At 50.1% G+C, this 26,798-nt stretch overlaps 1 protein-coding gene across 3 annotated transcripts; it reads right to left on the bottom strand.

The window, feature by feature from the left end:
- Positions 1-132: 132 nt before the first annotated feature.
- LOC140915566 (zinc-binding protein A33-like) lies at positions 133-25,299 on the bottom strand. 3 transcript variants are annotated; one of them, XM_073355354.1, is made up of 7 exons: positions 25,205-25,299; positions 23,449-23,723; positions 21,996-22,091; positions 16,347-16,580; positions 14,634-14,653; positions 12,550-12,665; positions 133-12,407 (listed from the first exon to the last, which is right to left on the bottom strand). In XM_073355354.1, exons 2-7 carry the CDS (start codon positions 23,719-23,721, stop codon positions 11,863-11,865), a joined length of 1,284 nt encoding a protein of 427 aa, XP_073211455.1. In that variant the 5' UTR covers positions 23,722-23,723; positions 25,205-25,299; the 3' UTR covers positions 133-11,862. The 3 variants fall into 3 exon arrangements, with proteins under 3 accessions (XP_073211455.1, XP_073211456.1, XP_073211457.1); XM_073355355.1 differs by lacking the exon at positions 25,205-25,299 and adding an exon at positions 24,251-24,382; XM_073355356.1 differs by lacking the exon at positions 21,996-22,091.
- Positions 25,300-26,798: the final 1,499 nt, after the last annotated feature.

The raw sequence follows: 26,798 nt of genomic DNA, 5'->3' as shown, positions 1-26,798 counted from the left end.
AAGCGAGTGATGAGACTTGGTGGCGTCTTCCTCTCTCCCATGGTCCGGTCCACTCAGAGTCAATACCCAAACAGGTTTCAGAGCAGCCGTCGTGTTAGTCCGTATCCACAAAAAGAAAAGGAGAACTTGTGGCACCTTAGAGACTAACAAATTTATTGGATCATAAGCTTTTGTGGGCTACAGCCCACTTCACCGGATGCATAGAATGGAACATATAGTAAAAAGATAATATACATACAGAGAACATGAAAAAGTGGAAGTTGCCATACCATCTTAATTAAGATGAGCTATTATCAGCAGGACAAAAAAAACTTTTGTAGAGATAATCAAGATGGCCCAGTTCAGACAGTTGACAAGAAGGTGTGAGGATACTTAACGTGGGGAAATAGATTCAAAATGTGTAATGACCCAGCCACTCCCAGGCTCTATTCAAGCCCAAGTTAATGGTATCTAGTTTGCAAATTAATTCCAGTTCAGCAGTTTCTCGTTGGAGTCTGTTTTTTGAAGCTTTTCTGTTGCAAAATTGCCACCTTTAAGTCTGTTACTGAGTGACCAGAGAGGTTGAAGTGTCCTACCAGTTTTTGAATGTTATGATTCCTGATGTCAGATTTGTGTCCATTTATTCTTTTGCGTAGAGACTGTCCGGTTTGGCCAACGTACATGGCCGATGTACATGTGCTGGCACATGATGGCATAGATCATTGGTAGATCTGCAGGTGAACGAGCCCCTGATGGTGTGTCTGATGTGATTAGGTCCTATGATGGTGTCACTTGAATAGATATGTGGACAGAGTATGGCATCGGGCTTTGTTGCAAGGATAGGTTCTTGGGTTAGTGTTTTTGTTGTGTGGTGTATGGTTGCTGGTGAGTATTTGCTTCAGGTTGAGGGGCTGTCTGTAAGTGAGCACTGGTCCTTCTCCCAAGATCTGTGAGAGTGAGGGATCGTCTTTCAGGATAGGTTGTAGATCTTTGATGATGCGCTGGAGAGGTTTTAGGTGGGGGCTGAAGGTAATGGCTAGTGGCGTTCTGTTATTTTCTTTGTTGGGCCTGTCCTGTAGTAGGTGACTTCTGGGTACTCTTCTGGCTCTGTCAATCTGTTTTTTCACTTCAGCAGGTGGGTATTGTAGTTTTAAGAATGCTTGATAGAGATCCCGTAGGTGTTTGTCTCTGTCTGAGGGATTGGAGCAAATGTGGTTGTATCTTAGAGCTTGGCTGTAGACAATGGAATATGTGGTGTGTCCTGGATGGAAGCTAGAGGCATGTAGATAAGTATAGCAGTCAGTAGGTTTCCGGTATAGGGTAGTGTTTATGTGACCATCACTTATTAGCACTGTAGTGTCCAGGAAATGGACAGCTTGTGTGGATTGGTCCAGGCTGAGGCAAACAGACTCCCATCCCGGGCACTTACCAATAGCCTTGATTCAGCTAGGATGGCATGGGTTGTAGGCTGCAGTTCCTCTCAGCTGCTGCAAGGGGGCCACATTATTAGCCATCTTGAAAAAAGAAAGGCTTCTTCCCAAGAAATACAACTGATGTGGCTTTGCAGATAGTCAAGACACTGTCTCCGAAGAACTGCTGGAGCTTTCCGCAGCAGAAGGAATAGGTGCTTCCATCCTACAGTACCAGCAGATTCAGAGATGGGGAGTTCCAGGGTTCATCAATATAAATTAGCACATGAGGTTTAGTGACAAGAAAGACATGGTTCATAAACATCTCTCAGTCACATGGGGGTCGTGTGCAATGGGTTTCGTGCAGTGGGTTTCCGTAGCAGCAGGTCTCTCAGAATGCTAAGCAGGCGTGGAACAGAAACCGTCCCATTCAGATCACAGTCAGTGATTAAGCATCTCTCATATATGGCCCTACTTCAATAAAGGTTTAAATAATGTGCAGAATAAACAAAGGCTTGAGGCCTGTTTGAAATGGAGGCTTCGACAGAGTCCCCAGCTGCAGCCTATTGGTTTGATCCAAGAACCTGGCCTGGCTTTGGGCTAGCTGCTGCCTTCATGCCTTAGGCTGCGATCATGGGTCAAGCAGCAGCACTGGTTGGGATATGGGTTTATTAACAAAGTTCACCAGGAAACAAGAACTCCCACCCAGCCTTCCGAACTGGCTCATGCCCTTAGTGCAGGGTTCTTATGCCGGGGCCTGCTGAGACTTATCCTCCATGCTCCAGCTTTCCTAGCTAGCTCCTGCTCCCTGCAGCAGGCTGTACCTCCGGCCCCCTGGGAGCTACAGGGGGCTTCTATGAGCAGAGCATCTTAGGCAGCTGACCTGCTCCTTTGAATCACCCCCAGCAACTCCTGGGACTTCCTTTCTCTTATTTACACCCCAGAGGCCTGATTGAGTCACAGGACCTGCCTGGCATGCAACATTGCTCATTTTCTCCACCCGGAGAGGCATAGGACGCATTTCCCAGCAGGGGCTGGATCCATTCTCCTTAAAGGGCCTGTCACCCTGTGGCAAACCCTTCCATTGGGTGGGCCAGGGAACTTGTCCTTTTTAGCAACGGGGCGTGCAGCACATGGGGTTGGGAACATTGGATGGGGTGTTACAAATTATTCTTTTTGCAGTGTTTCTCTGGGTAGATGCAACCCCACTTCATAGACTCAGCTGACATCCCCTTGATTGCAATGGGACTTTAACCTGCTGTTGTCACCTTCAGACCTACAGTGATCTTTTAAACTATCTTATCTGGGGTGGGTCCAATTTTTCCACCTAAGGCCCATTGGCTGCAGCCTTACTGCCAATACTGATACTGCTAAATAGGAGGCTTGTCTTATTTTCAGAATGTTTCTCTGGCAGTGGGTGATTTCCCCCTTTTTACAAAGTTATTCTCTCTTGCACTTTTTGTGGAGGCTGAAAGGATGCCCAAGGGTTTGGTGCAGGAAGTTGTTACCCTCAGGTCTGCCTGCTGCCCCAGCAGACTCCGTACTCTGCCATTGTTACTTGTGATGACATTACACCATACAAGTGAGATGCTAAGGAACAGATGCCTCTGGAGTAGTTGGTGGGAAATTGAGTATGTAACCCAAATGTAATAACACTCCTTTGGAGGGTGGAGTTAGAGGGATGGGCGTGCATGTTTTCCAGAGTTAAGGTACCGTAGTGAGACTCAGGGGATCTGGGTTCTTTGACACCCCTCTGCTGCGTGATCTTCTGCATGCCACTTCCCCTTTCCCCTTCCCCACATTGTCCATCTTGTCTAGAGAGAATGTAAACTCTTTGGAGCAGGGCCTGCCTCTCACTCTGTCTTTGAACTGCATTTAGTGCAATGGAGCTGGAGCCTCACCTAGGAATAGAAATTGTACGGTGGGCTTTGAATGCTCACAAAATTGGGTTTGGGGTGCAGAAGGAGGTGAGGGCTCTGGTTAGGGGTGCAGTCAGAAATGAGTTCAGGGTGTGTGTCGGGGGGCTCTGGGCTGTGGCAGGGGGTTGGGGTGCAGGAAGGGGTACAGGCTCTGGCTGGGGGTGTGGGCTCTGGGGTGGGGCTGGGGATGAGAGGTTTGGGGTGCAGGAGGGTGCTCCAGACTGGGATTGAGGGGTTTGGAGGGTGGGGGGAGGCTCAGGGCTGGGGCAGGGGGTTGAGGTGTGCAGGCTCAGGGGTGCAGGCTCCGAACGGCGCTTACCTCAAGTGGCTTCTGGAAGCCGTGGCATGTCCTTCTCTGGCTCCTACGTGGAAGAGCAGCCAAGCGGCTCTGCATGCTGCCCCATCCCCAGGCACCGCCCCTGCAGCTCCCATTGGAGCACTGGAGAGGGCCATTGGAATGTGTAGGAGTCAGAGTGGGGCTATGCCATGGCTTCTGGGAGCCGCATGGAAAGGTCCTCAACCCTGTGCCCTGGCTGGAGCACCAGAGTGGGGCAAGCCCCAGACCCCGCTCCCCAGAAGAAGCTCATGGGCTAGCTGTAGTTTGCCCACCCCGACCTAGAGTATATTTTTGGCGTAGAGTTGCTTCCTGGCATTGGTGCTGGGGTTAAGATTTCTGAAGGTGGTTTGCCCAATGCCATTTATAAATAAACCAGTTATGCTAAATGAATCCCCCAACTCCTCTGTGCTGATTTCTCCTCCACTGGAAAACTGCTCCTGCTCAGCAGAGGGTGGCAATACTAGAAGCTTGTGTGAGATCCCTGATGAGAAGCAGGTAAATATGTTCTTACTGCCCATAGCGCCTCTCATTCTCTCTCATCGTCCACTTGATGATGTTCTTCAACATACCTGTATTGGACCATTTTTTGTGCCTTGCTCATTGTCTTATCATTTGCTTGTTCTTGTTGTGGCTGTGTTATCCCTATTCTGCACTGTTATAGTTGATTAGTAAAATGCATTTCTCATAAAGCCCTGCAGCAAGGGGTTCGAGTTTGCAATGCTGATTGTAGGCAGTGCTGTATCAGACGGATTTTAATAGTGCACGTGAGGCTATAGTGAGATGCAGAAGAGCATTTTACGTGCTTATAAGAATGTGCTTAATTTACCTGCCACACTCTGCAGACCACAACAAACCCACAATTCAGAGTGCTCTGCCTGCAGCAGGAGTCTGCCTGTTACACTCACATTGCCTGGCTGCCGGCAGGATAATATGCCCTGGATTACACCATCACCAGGAAAAGGAGGCCATACCCCTGAATTATGGCATCACCTGGGACAGGCACATCACTACATGGACAGTTACAAATGCTTGGGTCATATCTCTGCCAATGTCTCATTTCCTGACAGTGACCCTGCAGGGTCTTCAATATGCTTCCTCCCCTTCTGACCCCCAGTGCAGGCTGTTGCCATTTCAGGTCCCTTCCTCACAGAAGAGGGTATAGATCAAGGGCATGGTAGCACTCAGAGGGAGACCTTCCTGGGCAATCAGGCTCTCTCTGCAAAGCTGGTGATCACCTTTCAGACCCCGCTCTTGTGATCCCAGTTCCCCTGGCCTCTGCCTTATGGACAGTGTGAAACCTTTGCCTGGCTTTTCCCCTGTCAACAGGAAAAACACCCACCCCTTTTAAAAACACAGTCCATATTGTAGCATTGAGCAGCTGCTGTCAAGTATGGTTATAACAAAGAGCAGCTAATTCAGGAGGGTAGGGGGCGCATGTATAAATGGGGAACTGTACTGAGGTTCCTCCCCCAAGTTCAATCTGACAAGGCACGACCCAATGCTGCAGCCTCATTTCAAGAGCAGCATCTTAAAGAGGCAGATGGGCAGTGGAGCAAGGCTCAGAGAGGGAAAGCTGCAGGGGGAGCACAGTCCCTATAAAGTGCTGTCTAAAACCAACACACATTTAGAATTAAGGGATTATGTTCTTGGTGACTCCATTTTTGCTAGTTCTCATGGTTTGGGACAGCACCAGAATCCCCTAAGCGGAGTTACAGCCTGTTATTGCCAGCTGCCCGGATAGCAAACGCAGAACAAGGCCCAGTGCTGCATTCAGCCCAGCAGTGACATTATGGGTGGGCGTCACAGGGAGACATGGAAATCTCCCACTGGGAACTCTGATGATTCTAACAGAGAAAGTCAGTTACTTAAGCGGAGCAAGAATGAGCAATGGCGTGCACTCAAGCAGTCAGCGCTGTGCATGGGGTCATTGGAATGCTAGCTATAAGGCTGCAGTAAGGACACAGAGCACATGACATGCTCTGCTAACGGCAACAGCCACCCCACGACACCCGAACGAACTCAGCCACAGCAACATTCGCTTTGTACCGTTATCTCCCCCAGCACTAACCAGTTAGACCGAGGCTCTGTGCCTAGCTCTGCCCGTGACTGGCTGTACACTAGCCCTTTAACCTGCATGTCTCAGATCCCTGATCTGAAAAGTGGGGACTGTAATATTGAGCTAGGTCCTCGCGTGTTGTGAGGTGCTCCGAGAAACAGAGTTTTGGATTGCAGTTACCAAATAACAGGTCTGATGAGAGGTTCCCAGTGAAAACTCTCGCAGATGGGTACCGAACAGACAGAGCGATGCTCCCGCTGCCTCGCTGTAGGGACAGAGCTATGCCACTTTTCTGACTGGAGTCCTTATTGGGGGGGGTATTTAATCCCAGTCCAGTATGGGTGGGTCAGCCAGTCTCAGCTATGATTAAACTGTCCTCACCTTTCCTCCTATCCTGCCAGAGTCCACATGGACAAAACATCCCCAGGAACTAGATTTATCCCTCACAGCAGGAGTTGTCAAACAAACAACGCTTTGCTGCTCTGTTTTTATTTCATCTGTGGCCAGCAGGCTATGAGGGGGCTAGTTCTGTTCCAGGACTATCAGGGAGAGGGCAGAGCATGCTGCTTGGGATCAGTGCAGTACACGCAGCCAGAGCCTAGAAGGTAGATGGGGAGGGAGTGCAGCCCGTAACGCAGCACCGCAGTTAACAAGGGAGACCTTGATTCTTGGAAGGGGGAAAACACGGCAGCAGTGCATTAAATGCACTCCCCTGCAGCTGTGGGCCCATTCCTAAAGCACAATTGGTAACTGCCTCTAGGTCCCATCCATCTGAGCCAATGTTAGAGCTGCCCTTCTAGCTGACCAGTCCTTAAAGCAACAGTCACACTAGGGCCATGTATCCCATGTGACATCTGCCCCCTCCCACTGCTGAGCCTTTAGTGCCAGGCTGCCAGGTCTCAAAAAGGCCCATTGTTTTTGAAGTCCATCCCCATGGTAAATCCACAATACTTGGTGTCATGGGGGAAGTGGCCCCTGACAGGAAAAGAACCTTTCCCCATCCTTCAACAGATAAGAGAAACAGAAGAGGCAGGTGGTAAGGGAAGGACTCTCTTTGTACCAGGAACTAGATACACCACTGCAGTCACACCATATCAGCCTGGCTTCCTGAACAACCCATTAGCCTTGGTAGCCCCAGCTACCCGCAGCCCTTAATCATGAGCGCACTACACTGAAAAACAGCTGTCAATGGGCATTTGGGCTTTATAGTAAGCCAGAAAGCCAAGCTTCTTAGGATCACGAATCTGTGCTCTTCATCCAGTACTTGGGGCTATATAATCTTATATTGGCTCTGGCCTCTGCATTGCGCTCAGAGTAGGATTATGGTGAGATAATCATGACAATCCCATCCACCCTCCATCTCCACAACATCAACAATTCTCCTCCCTCCTTGACCCTCAGGCCTGCTCACTCTTGCCAATTCAGACATCACTCTTGCCAGCCTGGCCTGGATCTGCCAGCTTGGCTGCGAGACTCACATCAGAGAGTCTCCTGGCTCCTTTGGAAATGCTGTTGACAGATGAGAGGTAGTGAGCCAGCCGGGGCTGCAGCCAGTTTCCCAAACCTAAGAGCAGCAGCAGCAAGAATATATGCAGCTCCCCCTCCAGCAGCCAAGACCATCTTCTGGTTAGCGTCACTCCAAACCTGCTCCCAAGAGAGGCACGAGTCAGTACAGTACAAGTGAGTACAGGAAGTGCAACAACTTGACAAAGCAGTGGGTAGGAGCCTCTCAACAGGTGCTATAGTGAGGGCAGAATGGTATTCGCTCACTTACCCAATTAAAGGGAAGTCGTTGTTTTAAGAAATGCAGTGTTGGTGAGAGGGTGGATGCTGCAAAAGCTTCCCCACAGAGCTCTGCTTGGAATGGTCGGTGTTAGGCCCAGTCTGGCCCCCTCAGTTTTGTGGCGGGCAGCGTTAGAGGGGTCTCAACTCACCACTGGGTGCCTCCTCGAGGCTACGTCTGGGGAACAGCTCTGCCCAGTTGGACGCCTCCTTCAATCATTCACGCTGACACCCCTTCCCAAGCTTCAGGAGTTGCAGTGCTCCCTCTTTGCAGCTCGGGGCTCCAGCCAGGTCAGTACAGTGTCCCTTTCTGGGGTAAAGTCTCAACAGACTGCCTGTCCAGGTATTGTTCCTGGCCATCCTTTACCTCAAAGCTATACCACTTCTTCAGTGGGCAGTAGGGGAACCTGGGCCTACCCACTACTCCAGGTTCCACCTCAGGGACTCTCAAATCAGCAGTCAAAGATAGCACTATCCCAGACCTTGCTGCCTTTTCCCAAGCCTTTTCCTAATCCACCCCATCAGGCTTCTAGGTAAACCCCCCTCCTTCAGGGCCAGGATCCCAGGCTGCTTCTGTCCCTGCGGGTTTCCTCCTTTGCCTTGCTAAGCTCAGAGAGTGACTACAATCTTCTGCACTGCAGTCCTTTTCTGTCCTATCTTCCTGGCCTCATACCAGCCCCACCTGCTCCTGCTCAGCTGGGTTCCATCCTCAATTAAGGACTGCTTATCAAGCCTCATTATCCCTCAGGGGTGGCCTGTCAGACTGGCATGGGGGTGAACACCCCATCACAGGCAGAAATGCAAACCCAGTTTGTTCTCATGTCTGACTGGAGATGGGATTTGAAACTAGGCTCTAGAGGGAGACGACCAGGGTTCCCCCAGAACTGCATGAAATTCAAGTACTCTAAAGCCCGTAGAACTAGGAACTAAAAGATCTTGGCAGCCGTAGAGCAGTGTGTAGAAAGGATGATCTCAATCAAGCAGGGGCTGCTTGGCATATGGGGTGAAAGACAAGGATGCCTGATGAACTCTATGGTAAGGCCAGTGCTGATCCTGTCTCTCTCCCTGTACCATTGTTTATTATGTAACACCATAGTGTGTTTAGCGATAGAGCTGGGACAGAAGATGGACACAAAGTAAAGCTGTATTGTCTAAGGCTTGGTCTACACTTAAGTTAGGTTGACAAAGTTATGTCAAAAAAGAGATATGAAAAAATCATACCCCACACCAATGTCGGTATGCTGCCCTAAACTCACTGTAGATGCAGCTGTGTTGTTGGAAGAAAGCTTCTGTGAACACAGCTACTGCCCTTCAGGGAGGTGGTGTTCCTACACAGATGGAAAAACCCCTTTTGTCTGTGTAGGCTGCCTCTGCACTATGGGACTAGGCTAGCACAGCCATAACATACATGTACCCTAAAAGGGAGCAGGGCGGAAGGAGGCAGGCCATGAAGAATCCAGATTTCAATGGTTTTAGATTAAGTTCCACCAGTATAGTTCTGATGGAAAATACCTCACTCCCCTCCACCCACTGACTGGAGCCTAGTCACTGTTGCATCTTCTTTTGGCAAGTTGCTTGGAAACGAGAGGAAAGTGCCCACCAAGGCTACGAAGAGTGACAGCAGCTGACAAGGGTTTCAGATCTCCACGTCTGGGGCATGGGTAAGGGTAGGTCGTGGGGAAGGAATTTTCTTAAAATAAAGGCAGCATAAGAGTCCCTGCCAGCGAAAATGAAACCACATTGCCCAGCATCCTCTCACTGCATTGTCATCTTGTGGGTAGGGAGTGTTGGGATGGGTTCTTCCCTAACCCAAAGGACACACTGGTGACAGGGGCCTCAGATTCCCCCTCCAAGCCTTTTCTTCAAGACCATCCTCCCTTCTTTCCCAGCACCCATGATCCACATCCAGCCCAGATGACAGGGGAACAAGCTAGCGACAGAACTACAAAGAGACAGGGCAGGTTGTCTGCTGCAGCCAGGTGAGGCGCTATTGCTGGAGTGGAGACAGGAAGACTAAGGCAGCATGCAGCTGTCTTTTTAAAAAGCTTTAATAGCAGCACAGCAGCGAAGAGTACAGTATATAAATCACCTGCAGCTATAACAGCCTGTCAGCATGGAGCTGTTCATTACATTCACTTAGTGGAGAGTGCCCTCTGCTGGCCCCCCCGGTTCCCATGCAGGGAGCAGCAGCAGGAACCCCTCCCTCGTATCCTCGGAAGAAACAAACTTCAAGTGAAGGAAATTCCACAGCTGGGATTAAGAAATTCTTCAAAGCATCAACACTAGATGAAAGGCCAGTTTACCAACTGCTCAAGCACTGATGTGAGAGGGCAGCACAGGCTGGGGATCAGAAGTGCTGGCTGCAGAATGAAGACATTCCTGCCGAGGATTGCGTAGCGGAAGATTTTAAGATTACATGAATTTTAAGATCACAGCACTGAAGAGCTGACCACATGGCACAGCACAAGCCAGCACCATGGAAGTTCTCATGCAGCTCTGCCAATGCATGCCAGCCTTCACCACCAGCACCCCCGCTACCTCCTCCATCTGTGCCAATGTATCCCAAGTCTGATCTTCAGTGCTCCTGCTCCTCAAGCCCTAGCTCTCCCTCTTCCCCCATCTCTCTGCCAATGTACCTGACTTCTAGCACCTACACTGCAGCAGTAGGGCAGCTCCGTTTCCCTAAACCCCTAAACAAACCTCTCCGCCAGCAGCCATAGAGCTCAATCCTGCAAGGCGCCGAGTGCCTCCTGGGAGCTGCCGCGGTCTCACCTCTTACTGACTTCAGTGAAAGCTGAGGGTGCTGCACACATGGAACAAAAAGACTGCTCCAAAGAGCTTACAATCTAAACAGATCAGAACCCTGCCTCCCCCAATAGGCTCTGGAGCAGCACTGGAGAAGACCTGACTTTTGCCAGGAAGCGTGAGAGGGGGAGGCAACCACTCAGAGCGGCAATGTTGGCAAGAGGTGCTTCCACATCAGCTCAACTCCTCTCTCTCCACTAGGGCTGCAGGGAAAGACAACGGCTATCACGTCAAATAATCCGAGAGCCAAACACAAGCCGCCCAGACTGACGACATGGGAAGGAAAGTTCGACGTGTAATAATAGCAGACACCCCTTGGCCCCTGAATTGCCCTCTTCCTCCCAACAGTTTCGCATTCGGAAGGTTCCAGGCTCTCAACCCTGCTCTCTAGAGAGCCCCCGAGACTCTGCCCTGTCACGCTCCCAGCACTGGGCGGCACAGTCCTCTGCTCACAGGCAGAAAAGGGAGGACTGAGCCCTCCACTTTGTCTCCAGTGGCAGAAGTGCATGGCTGTTAAAGGCCACACCATTTGTGCAGAGAAAGTAGAGGGGAGCAGAGAAGGTCAGTGAGGCTACAGCTGTCCTTCCTCTCCAGTGGCTCCTCAGGGCTTGTAACACCCCAACAAGCTGGCACCGAAATGCTTGCTACTAGGATAAGCAGTGTCCACGTCACAGATCAAATTCATAGAGTAAGAGCAGCAAAATCTCAGTAAGTCATTGAAGATCCATCCCCTGCCCCCATGCTTGTTCCACTCACAGCCAGCGCTGTCCATTGTGTCACGAAGATACAATCCCCACCATGCAACAGGCGCCTCCCCACTGACCAGGAGCTCCCTAGAACTTACCACCTGACTCCTACCTGCTTGTTCTAGTCCCAGAAAGGCAGGAGCCCTTTGAAGACAGCTGTTTGAGTAGTCCCTAATGAGCCTCCTGGCCTTTTCCTGAGTGATTACAACCAATACAGAATCCAAATCATCGCTGCCATTGTGCAATTCTTGATTATTCATGTAGGTTGCTCAGTTTCCTTTGAATCTTCTCACAGTATCTACCAAAGTGGCGGCGGAGAGGAAGCTGTCTATTGATCAGCGTCACTGGCTGCGACACAGCAGCAAGATGCACCATCTTTTTGATGGGAGGAAGGCTGGGGAAACCTCAGCGCACAACAGACTGTGGCTTAAGCTGAGCTGAGAGTCCACGACCCCTTCACCCCTGTGCCAAGGCAGGGAACAAAAGACAAAATACTGGGACCTAAGATTCAGTCACTTCCTCTCTCCCTCCAGCATAAGCCACAAATGGAGTCTCTCCCTGACTCTGCCCTAGAGCCTTGGGATTTACAGGTTAGGCTGACCGAAGTCCACACACCTTTGCTGCATTCACTCCAACCGTAAATGACCAGGCACTAGGGCAGGGCGGAGCCAACTGAGCTGTTCTAGAAGGCGATTTCTATTCCAGGGAGAGTCCAAGCAGTAGCAACTATAGCCAAACCAGAAAATAACACCAGCTCCCAGGGCCACATGTTGTCTCTCTGGTATGTGCATGGCTTCCTGGGAGACTGCCTGCACCCCCTGCATCACCCTTACAGAGTCAGGTGGCAGATTCTCATGGGCTCCACATTCAGCTTGCCGTCGCTGAAGCAAGTGCTGAAGAAGGGGCAAAACCTGCGTGCAGCAGCCTGGTGGAAAGTGAAGAGGTGGGTCATGTCTTCAGCGTCGTAGAACGCCACCTTCCCCTCTTTGCAGTCCAGAAGGACCCCCACCTTCCGGAGACAGCTCCTCGGGGCAAGGCGCACCCATGGGGTGGCTGTGGCCCAATACTCCGTCCCGTTCCTCAGACGAAGTGCCCAATAGCCACTCTCAGGGCACAGCTTGACCTTGGCTGCCCGGTCCACGGACTCTGCTGCCACCCCCAGGTCCCACTTGGTCTTGCTGCCTACCCAGACCTCCCAGTAGTGGCTCCCGCTGTCAAAGGACTCAGAGCCCAGCACGTTCACACACTGCTGGAAACGCTTGGGGCTGGTGCAGACAGGTTGGCGCCTGTCGCTCTCCGTCACTGCAGTCAGGTCTTTGGAGAAGATGAGGTTAGGGTGGGCTGATTCGGGGTCAAATGTCAGCGGGGTGGGAGCTATAACAGAGTTAGAATTTGTCAGGGCTTTGCTCAATGTTTTTCAGTCCAGGCGACTTCCCCTCCCTAGGCACTCCTCCTCTGCCCACCTCCCTATCTGGACATTTCCACCCCCGAGGACCCTGCATTGCGTCACACTCACCAGGGTGGATTGACTGTAGCATTTGTCTCCAGAAGATGTATTGCAGGGGGCCGCTGTACCGCTCTCTGTGGTGCTCTATGTCCAGGGCAGGTTGTGCCTCCACGTGCACTGGGGGCCTGGGCAAGCAAGAAGGGGCAGGAGTAAGGCAGGGTCCAGACAAGGAGCCAGCTGTTTTTACAAAGCCATTAGTAAAAGAGGACTTTGACTGGGGGTGTTTTAGGAACGAGGCCTTTGTGGGAGGCCAGGGACCAGAGCCAGTGGACTTAGTGGGGCAGGGTACACGCCAAAAGGTCGGGGGGTGGTTACATCCTGCCAAGGAGATCAAACAGGAAGTCACTCCAAGGGCAGAGTGATTAGTAGATACAGAGTAAAACCTCCGAGCTGAGACAGTCTGCTGTCCTATCTCCCTGCTCCCCTACTGGCTGAAATGCCCTGGAGAAGGAAGGTGCAAGCCCCCCAGAAGCCTTGGGCCAAATTCAGCAGAGATGGGCATGGTGTTGTGGCTGGTAAAGCAGAGCAACATGCACTGGTTCACCATTCAGCAGGTATGCAAAATGAGCACGACCTACACACCACCGACCATGCTCTCAGCCCCACTCAGGCTGATTCTGGCTGCTTTGCACTGCCAAAGCAGCCTCCTGCTGCAGCAGCTCCTTCCCCTTCCCCCAACACACAGTGCAGCGCGTGGGGAAAGGGGCACAAATGCCCCTTTGGGGCCAGTGGCAGCTGGCATAATTTCAGACCTACCCTAAGGTTGCTCTCAGTTGTGCCTTGGAAGTGAGCCTAGAGACCCCCAGGATCTGAGAGCAGCCAAGGTGGCTCAAGTTCAATTTTGCACCTGCCCCCTCTCCTCTGAGCTATGTCAAGCACTGAAAGGCTGGTCCCAAGGGGGCAGAGAGAACAGTAAAAGCAACTAAACAGGATGTCACGGATTCACAGGGCCAGCTATGTCCCAGCCTGTACCCAAGTCCCTTGGGAGTGATCCCTTTAGAGTGCCACAGGGACAGCTTCGTGGCCTCCATGACTCTGACACTGGGTCTTCAGGCACCAGCGATCCCTCTCTACGGCTTCCTGCACCAAGTCCCGTCAAGCCAGACTCCTGTGGGAGGCCTGTCCTTTACCCCTTCAGGGCGCAATGCTCTTAGTGAGTATTTGCGGTGACACCTGGCAGCCTTTTCAAAACAAGGTAACAATTTATTCGACTCCTGACCTCCAGAATCTGAAAGTACTTGGATCAGCACAGGGAAGCAAAGGTTAAGCCAGTATTCAGACTGGCCAGTGCCAGGGCTCCCATAAGCCATGTGCTCTGTCTCTGCCCCTTGGTCTCTGTCCCGGGTGAGAGCCGCTGTGTTTCCGGTATCTCAGCTTTTCACACAGCCACCTGACACCTTTCCCCTTGTTCTCCAGCTTGGGGGCCTTTGCTCTGCTTCTTTGCAGAAAGTGGGAGGGAATCGTCCTTCCTCTTGGCTTTTGGTCACTGGGTGTGAATGTCTCGTCCACTAGAGTTTCCATTGTCTGTTCTGGATTCTCCATTCACACATGTAGCCTCTATTCAGTTTGTTAATGACTCTGGTCTCTAGCCAAGTGGCTACTGGAGTCCAACACCTCATCCCTTTCCTTTGCAGTCAGTGTATAGCAGCATAAAACACAGAGACAACAGGGGTGTGCATAAAAATACAAATATTACCAACATTTCCATATTCATCACACACGGCCCTCCGGTTTAGCTTGTACACCCTGTTATTTGACGTAACAGTTCTCCACTTTTCCCTGATGTGTAATTCATGCTCATTGTACGCAGCCAAACTGGTACCTGTGACTCCATTTTCCCACTTCCACTATAGCCCACGCTTCCATTGATTCTAGTCCCAGGAGCCCAGCACTTCTACATGAGAGCATCTGATGCTCATTGGGGGGATGGATCCTTCTCCCCTGGTCTGGCTCCATGCCAATGGTCTGCGAGACAATTAGCCATGCTTTAAAAACTAAAAAGATAACACCTCTCTTCCCACTGTCCCCAGCCAAGGAAGGGAGATAAAAGCCTCATGAAAAGGGAAACAGCTTGTTTAATTCCAGACACATACCTGATAGCCACGCTCTCCACCTGCAATGAAAGGCAGAGAAAATTAACAATCACCGTACTTAATTCATACAGCTGCACAAACAAATTAACTCCCCTTTTCCCTGCCACCACATTCAAACACAGAGAAGATAAACACACCAGTCCAACTGGACCCCAACAGGGGATGGACATTGTGTATATAAACCAAGGTTGTTTTAGAGGGCATGGGGATGAGGACGACGACTCTGAACACATGTAAGATGCCTCAGTCCAAGGGACTGAGAATTAGATCCAGAAGAGTGGGAGGGAGACACAAAATTGCAGCTGTGTGTCTAATAAAGAGTCAGTCTCCAGAGAGGTTTCACTCGCTCATTAACAGTCTCTCTCTCTCCCCTTCTCCTGTAGGCTTTCATTTGCCTCTTACAGTTTGGGACTCATTTCCTTCCGCTCAGAGGATTTTTTCTATAATTGAGATGGGAAGAAAGGTTACATGATTACAGAGATGGGCTCTAATGGATACAGCTGGCTCTGGGAATTTGAGGCAGGTAAAGGCATGTGCTTTATTATTAAATAAATTAAGTGTACCTTTACCTACCTGAAGTCACCAGAGCCTGCCTTCATTATCTGGGGCTCCTCACCCCTCTCCCAGTACAGGAGTCAACCTCTTCTCACCCTCTCCTGCACCTTGCTAGTCTGTTCTCAACCTGAGCTTCTGCAAAGACAACAGTGCCAAGGATTTCCCCTTTCCCCTTCCATCTACTAACTTGGAGATCTTGCCATTCACAATGGGGAGAGGTGGGGGGCATGTCAGCCCATACAGACAGGGAATGTAAGTGTGCTTTTGACCCCACAATCAGAGAGGGGCGAGTTGCCTGGGTGCTCCAGCTTTGCTTTCATGGCCCCATTAATGCTTTCTCTGCAGCCCATCAGTGCTAGGGAAGGGAGTGCCATTGAAGCACAGTTTCCCAGCAGCGGCTTGCTCACTCACTCACTCACCTTGGGTGCCAGCTATTCACAGTTGCCAAGAGCAGTGACGGACGATGATTTCTTAGAACATGAGCCTTGGCAGATCCAGCTCAGCAACGCTGCTCAGTGCTGCTCCTTTCGCCCAGCCCCAGAGTCCCCTACATGTCTCCCCAGTACAGACCACATCTTAATAGAGAACTTGTCTCATGAACCACCTCCTCCCCTCCCATTCACAATCACAAAACATCCTTGTGGCAACCTCTGCAACTGCTTACACAGAAAAGTAATTTGGAAGAATTCAAATGTATTTTAATGTTTCTATGATGTCATTTAGCAGATGGAAAGAGAGGGAGGAGGTCACCTCTTGACCAGACAGCTTTGTAGGGACCACAGCAGGAGCTCTAGACCGTGCTTCTCAAGCTATCTGATGTGGGGGACTGGCAATATTTTCCCCCAATGTGCGCGCAGACCGACAGCTGATGGCACCGGTCCGGGGACCACCACTTTGAGTAGCACTGCTCTAGACCACCCAGGATCTGTGGATCTCAATTTTGGACTGTAGATCTTGCTGCTTGCCTTGCTGCTTCCCTTTCAGATGTGTAAGCCTAGAGTCCCAGGCAGTCCTACGGAACAATACAATTTCTTCTGCTGCTTTCCAACTTCCCAATTCAGATTTTGAGCTCTCCCCACCATGTATCAACATCCTGCTAACATCCTTTGTCCTCCTCCCCAAGCCTCAATGCGTTAAGAGCTGGCTGAGTAATCTCACCTCCAGCAGTAATGAGTCTCCCGTCTTGTTCAGGATTTCCTGTATGTGCTCAATGTTCTTTCCCAGCTCTGAGATCCCCTCCTCCAGTTGCATGATGTCCCCACGCAGCCTCAACAACAACTGCTCCTCCTCTTTGGCCAGCTCCATCAACACAACTCTCTCCTTTTCCTCCAGGATTTGATGAAGTCGCTCAAATTCTGCCCGAATCTTAGAGTTCAGCTCCCCAGAGGCTTTCTGAGTACAGGTAAATGCCATAAAAGACACAGTGAAAAGGGCTGCAGGTCCATTTCCTATAGGGTTTCAGAAATCTCCAAAACTACGGGGCAGAGGAAGTGAGATAAAAATAAAAATGAAGGGCTTTAGATCCACAGGGGAGCAATGACTGGGGTACTTTTAAGCAGATACACAACTAGTTTATATATATGCATGCACATACACAGTGAATAGTCTGGAAGGCTAATGTCAATTCCTTTTTGAATTATTTTTTTCCTCTAAGTCTGCCACTCCGGATTTAATTAAAACCACTTCTGAGCATCATACTGGTGTGATCCCACTGACATACAGCTTCTGCTCACACAGCTGAGGCTTGCTACCTATACGTACAATGTTTAGAACATGGTTCTATGGTAACAGTAACACACCAGCTACTGATTGAAATGGTCGCATGAGTCCAAGTTCTCTTTGTGGCCATTATACACTTCTGGGCAATTTGGGGGTGGGCTTTGATGATCAGTGAAAGTGCAACAGCATCCAAAGGCATTAGCAAAGGGACTAATTTCACCTGCTTAGACAGAGTGGATCAGGGATGCGCCTGCTTTTTAGATGGATTGTTTGGTCCAGCAACTGCTACTTTTAGTCATTCCCAATAACAAGACTAAAACCACAATGAAAAGAGATAAATCCTGTTTCAGTTAGTCTGTACCACACTATTTTATTTACATCTCTGTATTCATAATGTTAATGCCTAGAGGCGCCCCGGTCACAGAACTGTATACCGCCATCACACAGTAGCAAACACAGTCCCTGCCCTAAAGTACTCACTGTGATGTTATATCCCATATTCTTCACAGGAATACGGTTATGATATGAATATGGCTTAAGATATATTTTATGCAAGATGGGTCTTGTAAGGTATCACTGGAAAGGTTATGATTTACTGAATGTGATTATCCAATCTGTATGCATGCATCATTTCTGTATCTAAAGTTAGGAATATTGACTATGTAACAATCACAACTGGCTGTGTATTTGGGAGACACCCACCAGGCAACTGGCCATCACAGCCTTGATGGGCCATTACGAAGAACCAGTAAGACTGTGAAGATACTAATCCCGCTCCTTCCTGAGAGGCAGCTGAGACGCTACCAGGTCTGGTGGTCCTGTCACCGGATACAAAATACCACCTTGGACACTGCTGGTACTTTTCCTCTGTAGGGGGGATGGGGATCAAAAAAAGGTTTCCTGCCTTAGATAAATCCTTTTTAAGGCTGGGGAGGGGGTTAATCTAGACTCTCCTCCGTTGCCTACCCAAGAAGAAAGACTGCTGAAAGTACCTGGAGGGACAAAGGAACTAACCTGAAGGGAAAGGCAGGGGTGAGTCCACACTGAGACGGGGGTCCAGACTGTAAGAAGAAATAACTGGGACTCTAAGCTACAGAAACTCTGCAATTTACCTAAAACAACATTTCGGGTGAGAAATTACTTCTTGAAACCAGTCTCTAAGATCTTAAGCTTAGTATGCGTGTTTTGTTTTATTTGTTCAGTAATCTGCTTGGTTCTGTTTGCTATCCCTTATAAATTACTTAAAATCTGTCTTTCGTAGTTAAAACTTATTTCTTGTTTATAACATAACCCAGTTTGTGAAATTCATAATTTGAGGGGTGGGGGCAAGAAGCTGTGCATCTCTCTCTTCACACTGAGGGAGAGGGTGAATTTTTATGAGCTTGTGCTGTGCAGATCTGTCTACACAGCACAAGACAATATATCTTAGGGTATGCACTCCAAGGGAGGTGGGCACCTGAGTTCTGGGACAAGTCCCTTAAGCTGAGTCTTTCCAGAACTGACCTCAGTGTGTGTGTCTTTCTGCAGCTGGTTGTAGCCCTGCCTGCATATGAGCTAGAGGAGGGTTAAGAGCCTGACTGAGTAAAACAGGATAAAGGGGCCCAGACTGGCGGAACAGGCGGGCTCAGTGGTATCCCAGTACATCAGGTGGCACCTTAAAGTGGGGGGCAACCTATCACACTTACTATGCAAGCATATGATGAAATGTAGCAGGTGGATACAAACAGGTACTAGGTAACAATGAGACAATTATGGCCAGTGTGATAAGCTGTGGTCATGGCACACCAGCAACTAGGCCACTGCTGATCGTTTTGCCAGCTCTGTGGCAGAGGTCTAATCCACAATGGCCAGCCAGTGACTTGCTCAGACCACCAGAGATGGTTATATTTACATTTTGGGATGCAGAAGAGCTCGACCAAAACTGAAGACTCTCCTGTGAAATCAACACACGGGGCCACGAAGGATAAGGTGCATTAAAGTGAATGTGTCCAGTCAGAGTAGGCCTGAAGCCTAAATGGTAAGTGGGTTCCATAAGGATGGTATTCTGAGTGCCACCCCCGCCCTGCCTTTACAGAACTTTTCACAAGGAGATTATTTTCTCCAAAGGAATTTATTACACTGTTAAAGCACCACCAATAAGCATTTGTTTTCTGTACCAACTGACTTTAGCTTGCAGGACGCACAGCTTTGCTGCAGGCTGACATTTAGGCTATGTCTACACTGCAAGTGTAACAGTGGCATAGCTGCAGCTGCATCATTGTAGCGTAGACATTTGATGGAAGGTTATTTTCTGTTGATCTAATGCACCCCTCGAGAGGCGGTAGCTAGGTCAACAGAAAAATTATTCCATTGACCGAGATGCTTCTACAGTAGGAGTTATGTTGACCTAACTAGGCTGCACAGGGTGCAAAATTTTTCACATCCCAGAGCAATGTTGCTAGGTCGACCTACATTTTAGGTGCAGAGCAGGCCTTATTCTACACTGAGTGGCTCTTTGGATTAAGACTCAAAATGAGCAGTGGGTGGCAGAGGGAGGGGCAAAACCCAGCTGCCTTTGCAAAAGTATTTAATTAGAGAAATCAGTGTAATATAGCCAGAGAGGGGATAGAAGGGAAGCCTTCCTCCAGCCCTCTCTGCTAGAGGCACCACTGGAACCCTGCTTTGGGACCACTTGGATGCCACTAAGGTTCTCAGAAGTAAAGTCACTGAACTAAGCTTTTCAAATTACCTCTTTGAACTCAATTACCTTGTCTGAATTGCTTTGACAACAATCTGGGAATAATAAGAACATAAGACCAGCCATACTGGATCAGACCAAAGGTCCATCTAGCCCAGTATCCTGTCTTCCAACAGTGGCCAGTGCCAGGTGCCCCAGAGGGAATGAACAGAACAGGTAATCATCAAGTGATCCATCACATCACCCATTCCCAGCTTCTGGCAAACAGAGAATAGGGACACCATACCTGCTCATCCTGGCTAATAGCCATTGATGGACCTATCCTCCTTTAACAGGGTTCAAAAAAGATCTGGATAAGTTCTAGTCTTGGCCTTCACAACATCCTCTGGCAAGGAGTTCCACAGGCTGACTGTGCATTGTGTGAAAAAATACATCCTTTTGTTTGTTTTAAACCTGCTGCCTATTAATCAACTTACAGGTCGTAAATTCTAGACCTAGGTTAACATTTTCAAGAGGGCCTAAGTCTCAAAAATAAACTTGGAAAATGTGAGTTGGTCTCATAAGTCACTTTGGAACCTTTGAAAATTTTATTCCTAGCCGGAGGTCCTGAGCTGCAGTGGGGCTCTGAGCTTCTGCATTTGAAACGTTAACTCAGACAGATGTGCGCGCCATCTCTGAGTAATTAATTCTACAGGTTAATTATGTGTCAGGTAAGACATTGCTTTTTGTCAGTTTTAAACATACTACCTTTGAGCTTCACCAAAAATGCACCTATTCTTGTTTTATGAGAAGGGGTAAATGGATGCACTCAATTTACCTTCTCTGTAGCATTTGGTATGCATCTCTCGCTATCCCTCATCTCATTTAAACAACTCTATGTTTTCAAAAAGAAAAGGAGTACTTGTGGCACCTTAAAGACTAAGTGAAGTGAGCTGTAGCTCACGAAAGCTTATGCTCAAATAAATTGGTTAGTCTAAGGTGCCACAATACAGACTAACACAGCTGCTACTCTGAAATCTACATTTTCAGTCTCTCCTGGCCCCTAACTGTTTTCCTTGCTGGTCTCTGAACTCCCCTGCCCCTCTAGTTCTGCTATATCTGTTTTCAGATGAGGTAACCAGAACTGAAGGAAATATTCCACATGAGAACACACTGTTGATTTATAACAGCATCACAATAGTCAGTATTATTCTCGCCCCCATTATTTGGTTTGTCTGCTGCAGCAGACTGAATGGTGGCTTTCACTGAGAGGTCCATAATGAACCTTGCAGCTTTTTCCTGAGTGATTACAGCTAATTCAGAACTCAAATTATTGCTTCCATTGTGCAATTATGGCTACCTTGCATTTGTCAACACTGAATATCATCTGCCATCATGTGGCTTGTTCACATAGGTTGTCTACGTTCCTTTGAAGCTCTTTCATCTCCTCTGATTTACATAATTTTATGTCAACCACAGGCTTTGCTACCTCACTGCTCACCCCCTTTTCCAAACCGCTAACCTATGAAACAGCACTGGTCCTAGCCTGGACTCTTCGGGCACCCGCACTGCTAATCTTTCACCATGGCACAGATTGATCATTTGTTCCTACTCCTTTGCAGTCTGACTTAGCCAGTTTCTATTCACAGCAGAACTTTGCCTCTCACTCCATTATGATTTGTATAAATTTTTTATATATATCAGCAATCTTGACTAAAGCCACAAGAGCTAGACACACAGACACTGCTGATTGTTACCCAATGAGCTATTTATACGCAACTATAAAGGTATGCCCCAAATTAAACTATCACATGGCTTAGGGAAATCTGACAGATCCTTTGGCTCAAAACGTAGCACTGGTGAGGAAAAGCTCTGACGTATTTTACTAAGGTTCAGGAGCCTTTAGCTGGCTTTGTACACTCGTCTGTAATTACCCTATGGCTATCTCTTTACTCGCTTCAATTACAGTTATTCATCTTCCCTCCTGCAAAAGCATCTCAGCAGATCAAGTGTTACCTTGACTGGGGAGCTGTTTTTTGCTGTCTCCGCAGTATTTTTACTTTGCTGGTTTTAATCTTTTGCCCATAGTCTAACAACGATACTTGGCATAAGACGTCAGTGACGGTAGGTATCTGCTGTGAGCCTGCTTATTGGTCAGGCTGTTCAAGGCCCCAGATAACTCAGCTTTTGATAATAATCTATTTTTATTCTTTTCTCCAGGTAGAAGAGCTCTGATTATATCCTGCCTGACCCTTACTCACCCTGCAGGCAAGCTTGTAGTAGCAGCAGTGTGAAGCATAGGGCCAGTACATTATTACAGGGGGCTCTTGGGTGTGCAGTGCTTCTACCAGTAACCTCCCAGTCTTCCCTTATCCAAGTGAATGGCATTGCCATGGAGCCTACACAAGCGTAGCTGGGAGAACTGGCATTACCGTTAGACTGCAAATATCCTCCTCCGCCGTGTGCTTCATTCGCACAAAGTTCTCCATCTCTCTCTGGTGAGCTCGCAGCGCATTTTCAAGATGTTTCTAAGAAGGAAAAATTAAAGGAGACCATTTCACTACTCTGCTGTTTTACATAACATAAGAATGGCTAGACTGGGTCAGACCAAAGGTCCATCTCGCTCAGCATCCGGTCTTCCAACAGTGGCCAATGTCAGGTGCCTCAGAGGGAATGAGCACAACAGGTAATCATCAAGTGATCCGTCCCCTGTCGCCCATTCCCAGCTTCTGGCAAACAGAGGCTAGGGACATCATCCCTGCCCATCCTGGCTAATAGCCATTGATGGACCTATCCTCCATGAACTTATCCAGATCTTTTTTGAACCCTGTTACAGTCTTGGCCTTCTTGCCAGAGGATGGTGTGGAGTTCCACAGGTTGACTGTGCATTATATGAAAAAATACTTCCTTTTGTTTTAAACCTGCTGCCTATTCATTTCATTTGGTGACCCCTAGTTCTTGTGTTACGAAAAGGAGTAAATAACACTTCCTTGTTTACTTTCTCTACACCAGTCATGATTTTATAGCCCTCTATCATCTCCCCCCCTTAGTTGTCTCTTTTCCAAGATGAAAAGTCCCAGTCTTATTACTCTCTCCTGATATGGACACCATTCCATACCCCTAATCATTTGTATTGCCCTTTTCTGAACCTTTTCCAGTTCCAATATACCTTTTTTGAGATGGGGGGACCATATTTGCATACAGTATTCAAGATGTGGGCATACCATGGATTTATAGTGGAGCAGCCTACATGTATGGCACTGACTCTAGAAGGGCAAGTAGGAGCTGTTTAAATCAAAGACTACAAAGACATAAGGCAAGAACAATCAATCAACCAACCAACCAACCTGAGGTATATATTCACGAGCTAAATTGATTTTTTACACACATGTGAATCCAGTGGGTTGGGGAAACTCCAGACTCAGGATACATAAGAGCTGGAGATATAAGTTTGCATGGGGTTTAACATTTGTTTGTTTTGAACTCTCTGGGGCAAGGAGTCTCTTATCACTTGTTTGTACAAGACCTAGCATAATGGATCCCTAATCTTGGATGGGGTCCCTACATGTTACAAACAATAACAATGTGTGATCAATGTCACAAGGCAGCAACAAGTGAGCAATGCAAGAGAAGCAACAGCACAAAAGCTAAACTACAGACTGCAACTCGCCAGGCGCTAGAAAGAGGAATAGGGAATGAGTCAGTAAGAGAAGCAGAGAGTGTCTTCATCATGCTCTGCCCAGGTGAAGGATGCGTATGTGGTTTCATGGTTGAATGAACCAGCCTCAGAGAAGTGGGTGGGTAAGAGACACGTCAGATATCGGCTCTATGCTGTGCTGAGGCATGACTGATGCCTTCTAAATAGGCATGCCAACAGCCACTCACCTGCATTTTTCTCTTGTGGTCCTCTGAGCTGCACTTCCGCACCTTCTCCACAACCCCCGACACCAGATAGTGGGGGCGAAAGGTGCGGCTGGAGAACTCCCTTCGACACTGGGGGCAGGAAGCCACACGGGGGCACCTGCCCCAGTAGCCTTGGATGCATGCTCTGCAGAAATGGTGCATGCAATCCAGCATGACAGGGTCACTGAAAAGCTCACAGCAGATGGCACAGGTCAGCTCTTCCCTCAGACTCTGCTCCTGACTCCGGCCAGCCATTCCTGTGTGCACACACACGGCACAGTCCTGGATCTCACATAGGGGTCAGAGTGACAAACATCTGGCCCCCCTTTTCCCCCCACCCACGTACTCTGGACATCTGACCCTCTCCAACACCTACCCTGACACTCTTTCCACACTACTTTGGCTACACATCAGTTGGTTAGAGGGTTTATTGCCAGACTCAGTGCTAGAGCACGAGTGCCCAGAAACCACGAATGGGCCCCATGATCTGCAAACTCTCTGTGCACTGTCCTCTCTATGGGTTTCTAAAGAGACATGTTTAAGTTTACTTTAAGTGGAGCAAAGTCCAGGCAAGGGGTCATTTCCTTTAAGCTGGGCTGAGTCTGTAACTTCCACTTCCCTTAACTTCAGCAACAATTCTCAGAGGCTTCTTTGGGAAATTAACCCTGTGGCCCCAACAAAAGCTGGGGGTAGGAGATGCAACCCTGAGTCCAGGGAGGCCTTCTTCCAGCTGTTGTAGGGTGCACTCCTTATCTCTCCAGCTAGGGGAAAGGAAAGTGCTCACCATCACCGTGAAAGCTGGGCAGGTTTCTACAGAAACCACAGCCATGGAAAACATCCACCTCCCCAACTTTGCACAGCGGCTCCTGCCATACCCTCCACCACCATGCATAAAGTCTTGCACACTCCTACCCTGCCACAGCTGGCCCCCCAACCCCTTAATTCCCCCCACCTGCCCCCCGCCCCCTTGACTCCCCCCACCCCACCGCCAGCCCCCGCCCCCTTCACTCCCTCCGCCCCCGCCCCCTTCCTTCCCCCCACCCCACCGCCGGCCCCCACCTCACCCCCGACCCCCTCACTCCCCCCACCCCACCACCGGCCCCCGCCCTGTCCCCCAACCCCTTCCTTCCCCCGCCCCACCACCAGCCCCCGACCCCTTCCTTCCCCCCACCCCACCGCTGGCCCCCGACCCCACCGCCCCCAACCCCTTCCTTCCCCCGCCCCCTTCCTTCCCCCCACCCCACCGCCGGCCCCCGCCCCCTTCCTTCCCCCCACCCCACCGCCGGCCCCCGCCCCCTTCACTCCCCCCCACCCCACCGCCGGCCCCCACCTCACCCCCGACCCCTTCACTCCCTCCACCCCACCACCGGCCCCCGCCCCCACCGCCTTCCTTCCCCCGCCCCCTTCCTTCCCCCCACCCCACCACCGGCCCCCGCCCCCTTCACTCCCCCCCCCACCCCACCGCCGGCCCCCACCTCACCCCCGCCCCCCTCACTCCCTCCACCCCACCACCGGCCCCCGCCCCGCCCTGCCCCCGCCCCACCACCGGCCCCCGCCCCCTTCACTCCCCCCCCACCCCACCGCCGGCCCCCGCCCCGCCCTGCCCCCCCCACCACCGGCCCCCGCCCTGTCCCCCAACCCCTTCCTTCCCCCCACCCCACCACCGGCCCCCGCCCTGTCCCCCACCCCCTTTCCTCCTCCACCGCCGGCCCCCGACCCCTTCCTTCCCCCCCCTTACTGCTCGGGGCTCAGGCGGCGCCTCCCCACCGCTCCCGTCCTCCGAAGGTCACCAACAAAAGCCCGGCCGCTCCACACGCTCAGCGACCCGCCTTCCCCGGCGAGTGACACCGGCCTGCACCAATCGGAGCAGAGCTGTGCAGGCCACGCCGTCGCCTATTGGCCAGCAGCCTGCCCCCGCCAGAGGAGGGGGGGGTGTGTGTGTGGTGTCCTGCGGCCCGACGTGAATCCCGCGCGGCCGGGATCCGCCCCCTGTAGCCCCCGGGACTCCCCCCCCCGGGCGCACAGCACCCCGCCCCCCCCAGCCTTGCACCTCAAGGGAGGTAGTTTCAGTTCCCGTCCAGCCGATGGCCCTAGGTCTGCTCCCCCCCACCCCGGACTGGCCTGAAGTCTCCGGGAATTAAAGATTCCTGAGAAGCGCCTTCCAGGGCTGGCAGACTTTATTCCGCAAAGACCTGCCCTGGTTTAAGCTCTCTGTCCCAAAGCCCTGGCTGCCTGCATGCCCCCGGTGAAGCGGGGCTTTCACCCTCCAAAGCCCCGGCTCCAAGACGTCTGTTAGTCTATAGGGTGCCGCGGGACTCTTTGCCAGGTTCCTGGAGGACCCGTTAACTGGGTTCCCAAGGCCTACAGCGCCTGGATTAGAGGGCGGTGTCAATCAGGGGAGAAAATGGCCCTTCCTCTTGAAATATGCTCCCTGGGCCAGAGGCCTCCTCCCCCGTTCACTTGCCAGCTCCCATCATAGTGCCATCATAGAATATCAGGGTTGGAAGGGACCTCAGGAGATCATCTTGTCCAACCCCCTGCTCAAAGCAGGACCAATCATCTCCCGAATCGCTCCGATCGCTGGCACCGAGCACCCAAAAACAATGAGCCCCAGAGCCTGCGAAGTCAGGAGAGTAAAACGAAACACGCTGGGTTAGTTTTATTCGCCCTCTGGTTTTTAACCCTTTGAAGAGTCATCTTTTGAAGTTTGCGCCACAACCCCAAGGGCTAGAAAGTTTGGTTAAAAAAAGAAGAAAAGAAAAAGAAAATTGACAGTTTCATGTAATCACCTGACATCAGGACCTGGGACTTTCAGAAAGACACCACATAATTCAAATATTCATGACCTAGCCATAGAGTAAATAATTCTGACCTATTTTAATTGAATACATTTCGGATAACGATTTTATCAGAGGAGTTATTTATTATTTGCATTCCCCTGGTGCCTCAGGACACTAATCATAGACCAGGACCCTATTGTGCGAGGAGCTGTAGAAACAGAACAAAAAGCTGGTTCCTGCCACAAGGGGTTTATAATCTTTATATGTCAAGAGACAACAGATATAGGGACAGACAGGGGAGTACAAGTAAACAATGAGACAATATTTGTCAGCATGGCAGGCAGTGCTTTCTGCACATTAGCAGCCTAAACATTGTCAAGTTTTTGCAGGCATCATGGCATACGCCATCTGCTCACAGACACTCACAAACGGAAGAGGTTAAAATCCCTTTCAGAAATTACTTGTTGCAAATGGAAAAGGAGTACTTGTGGCACCTTAGAGACTAACCAATTTATTTGAGCATAAGCTTCCGTGAGCTACAGCTCACTTCAT

The sequence above is a fragment of the Lepidochelys kempii genome, chromosome 8 (assembly GCF_965140265.1).
Source record: "Lepidochelys kempii isolate rLepKem1 chromosome 8, rLepKem1.hap2, whole genome shotgun sequence".
Taxonomy (NCBI): Eukaryota; Metazoa; Chordata; order Testudines; family Cheloniidae; genus Lepidochelys; species Lepidochelys kempii.
Note: the sequence above shows the minus strand (reverse complement) of the source record. Positions and strands in the feature narration are given on the sequence as shown.

Bases quoted from the DNA above. Each gene is read 5' to 3' on its own strand.
- LOC140915566 (XM_073355354.1), bottom strand. From the start codon at position 23,721: ATGGCTGGCCGGAGTCAGGAGCAGAGTCTGAGGGAAGAGCTGACCTGT. The intron at 16,581-21,995 runs GTAATGCCAGTT...ACCTGTACTCAG, and splicing joins AGGATATTTGCAGTCTAACG to AAAGCCTCTGGGGAGCTGAA. The intron at 14,654-16,346 runs GTGAGATTACTC...CTTTCATTGCAG, and splicing joins GAGACTCATTACTGCTGGAG to GTGGAGAGCGTGGCTATCAG.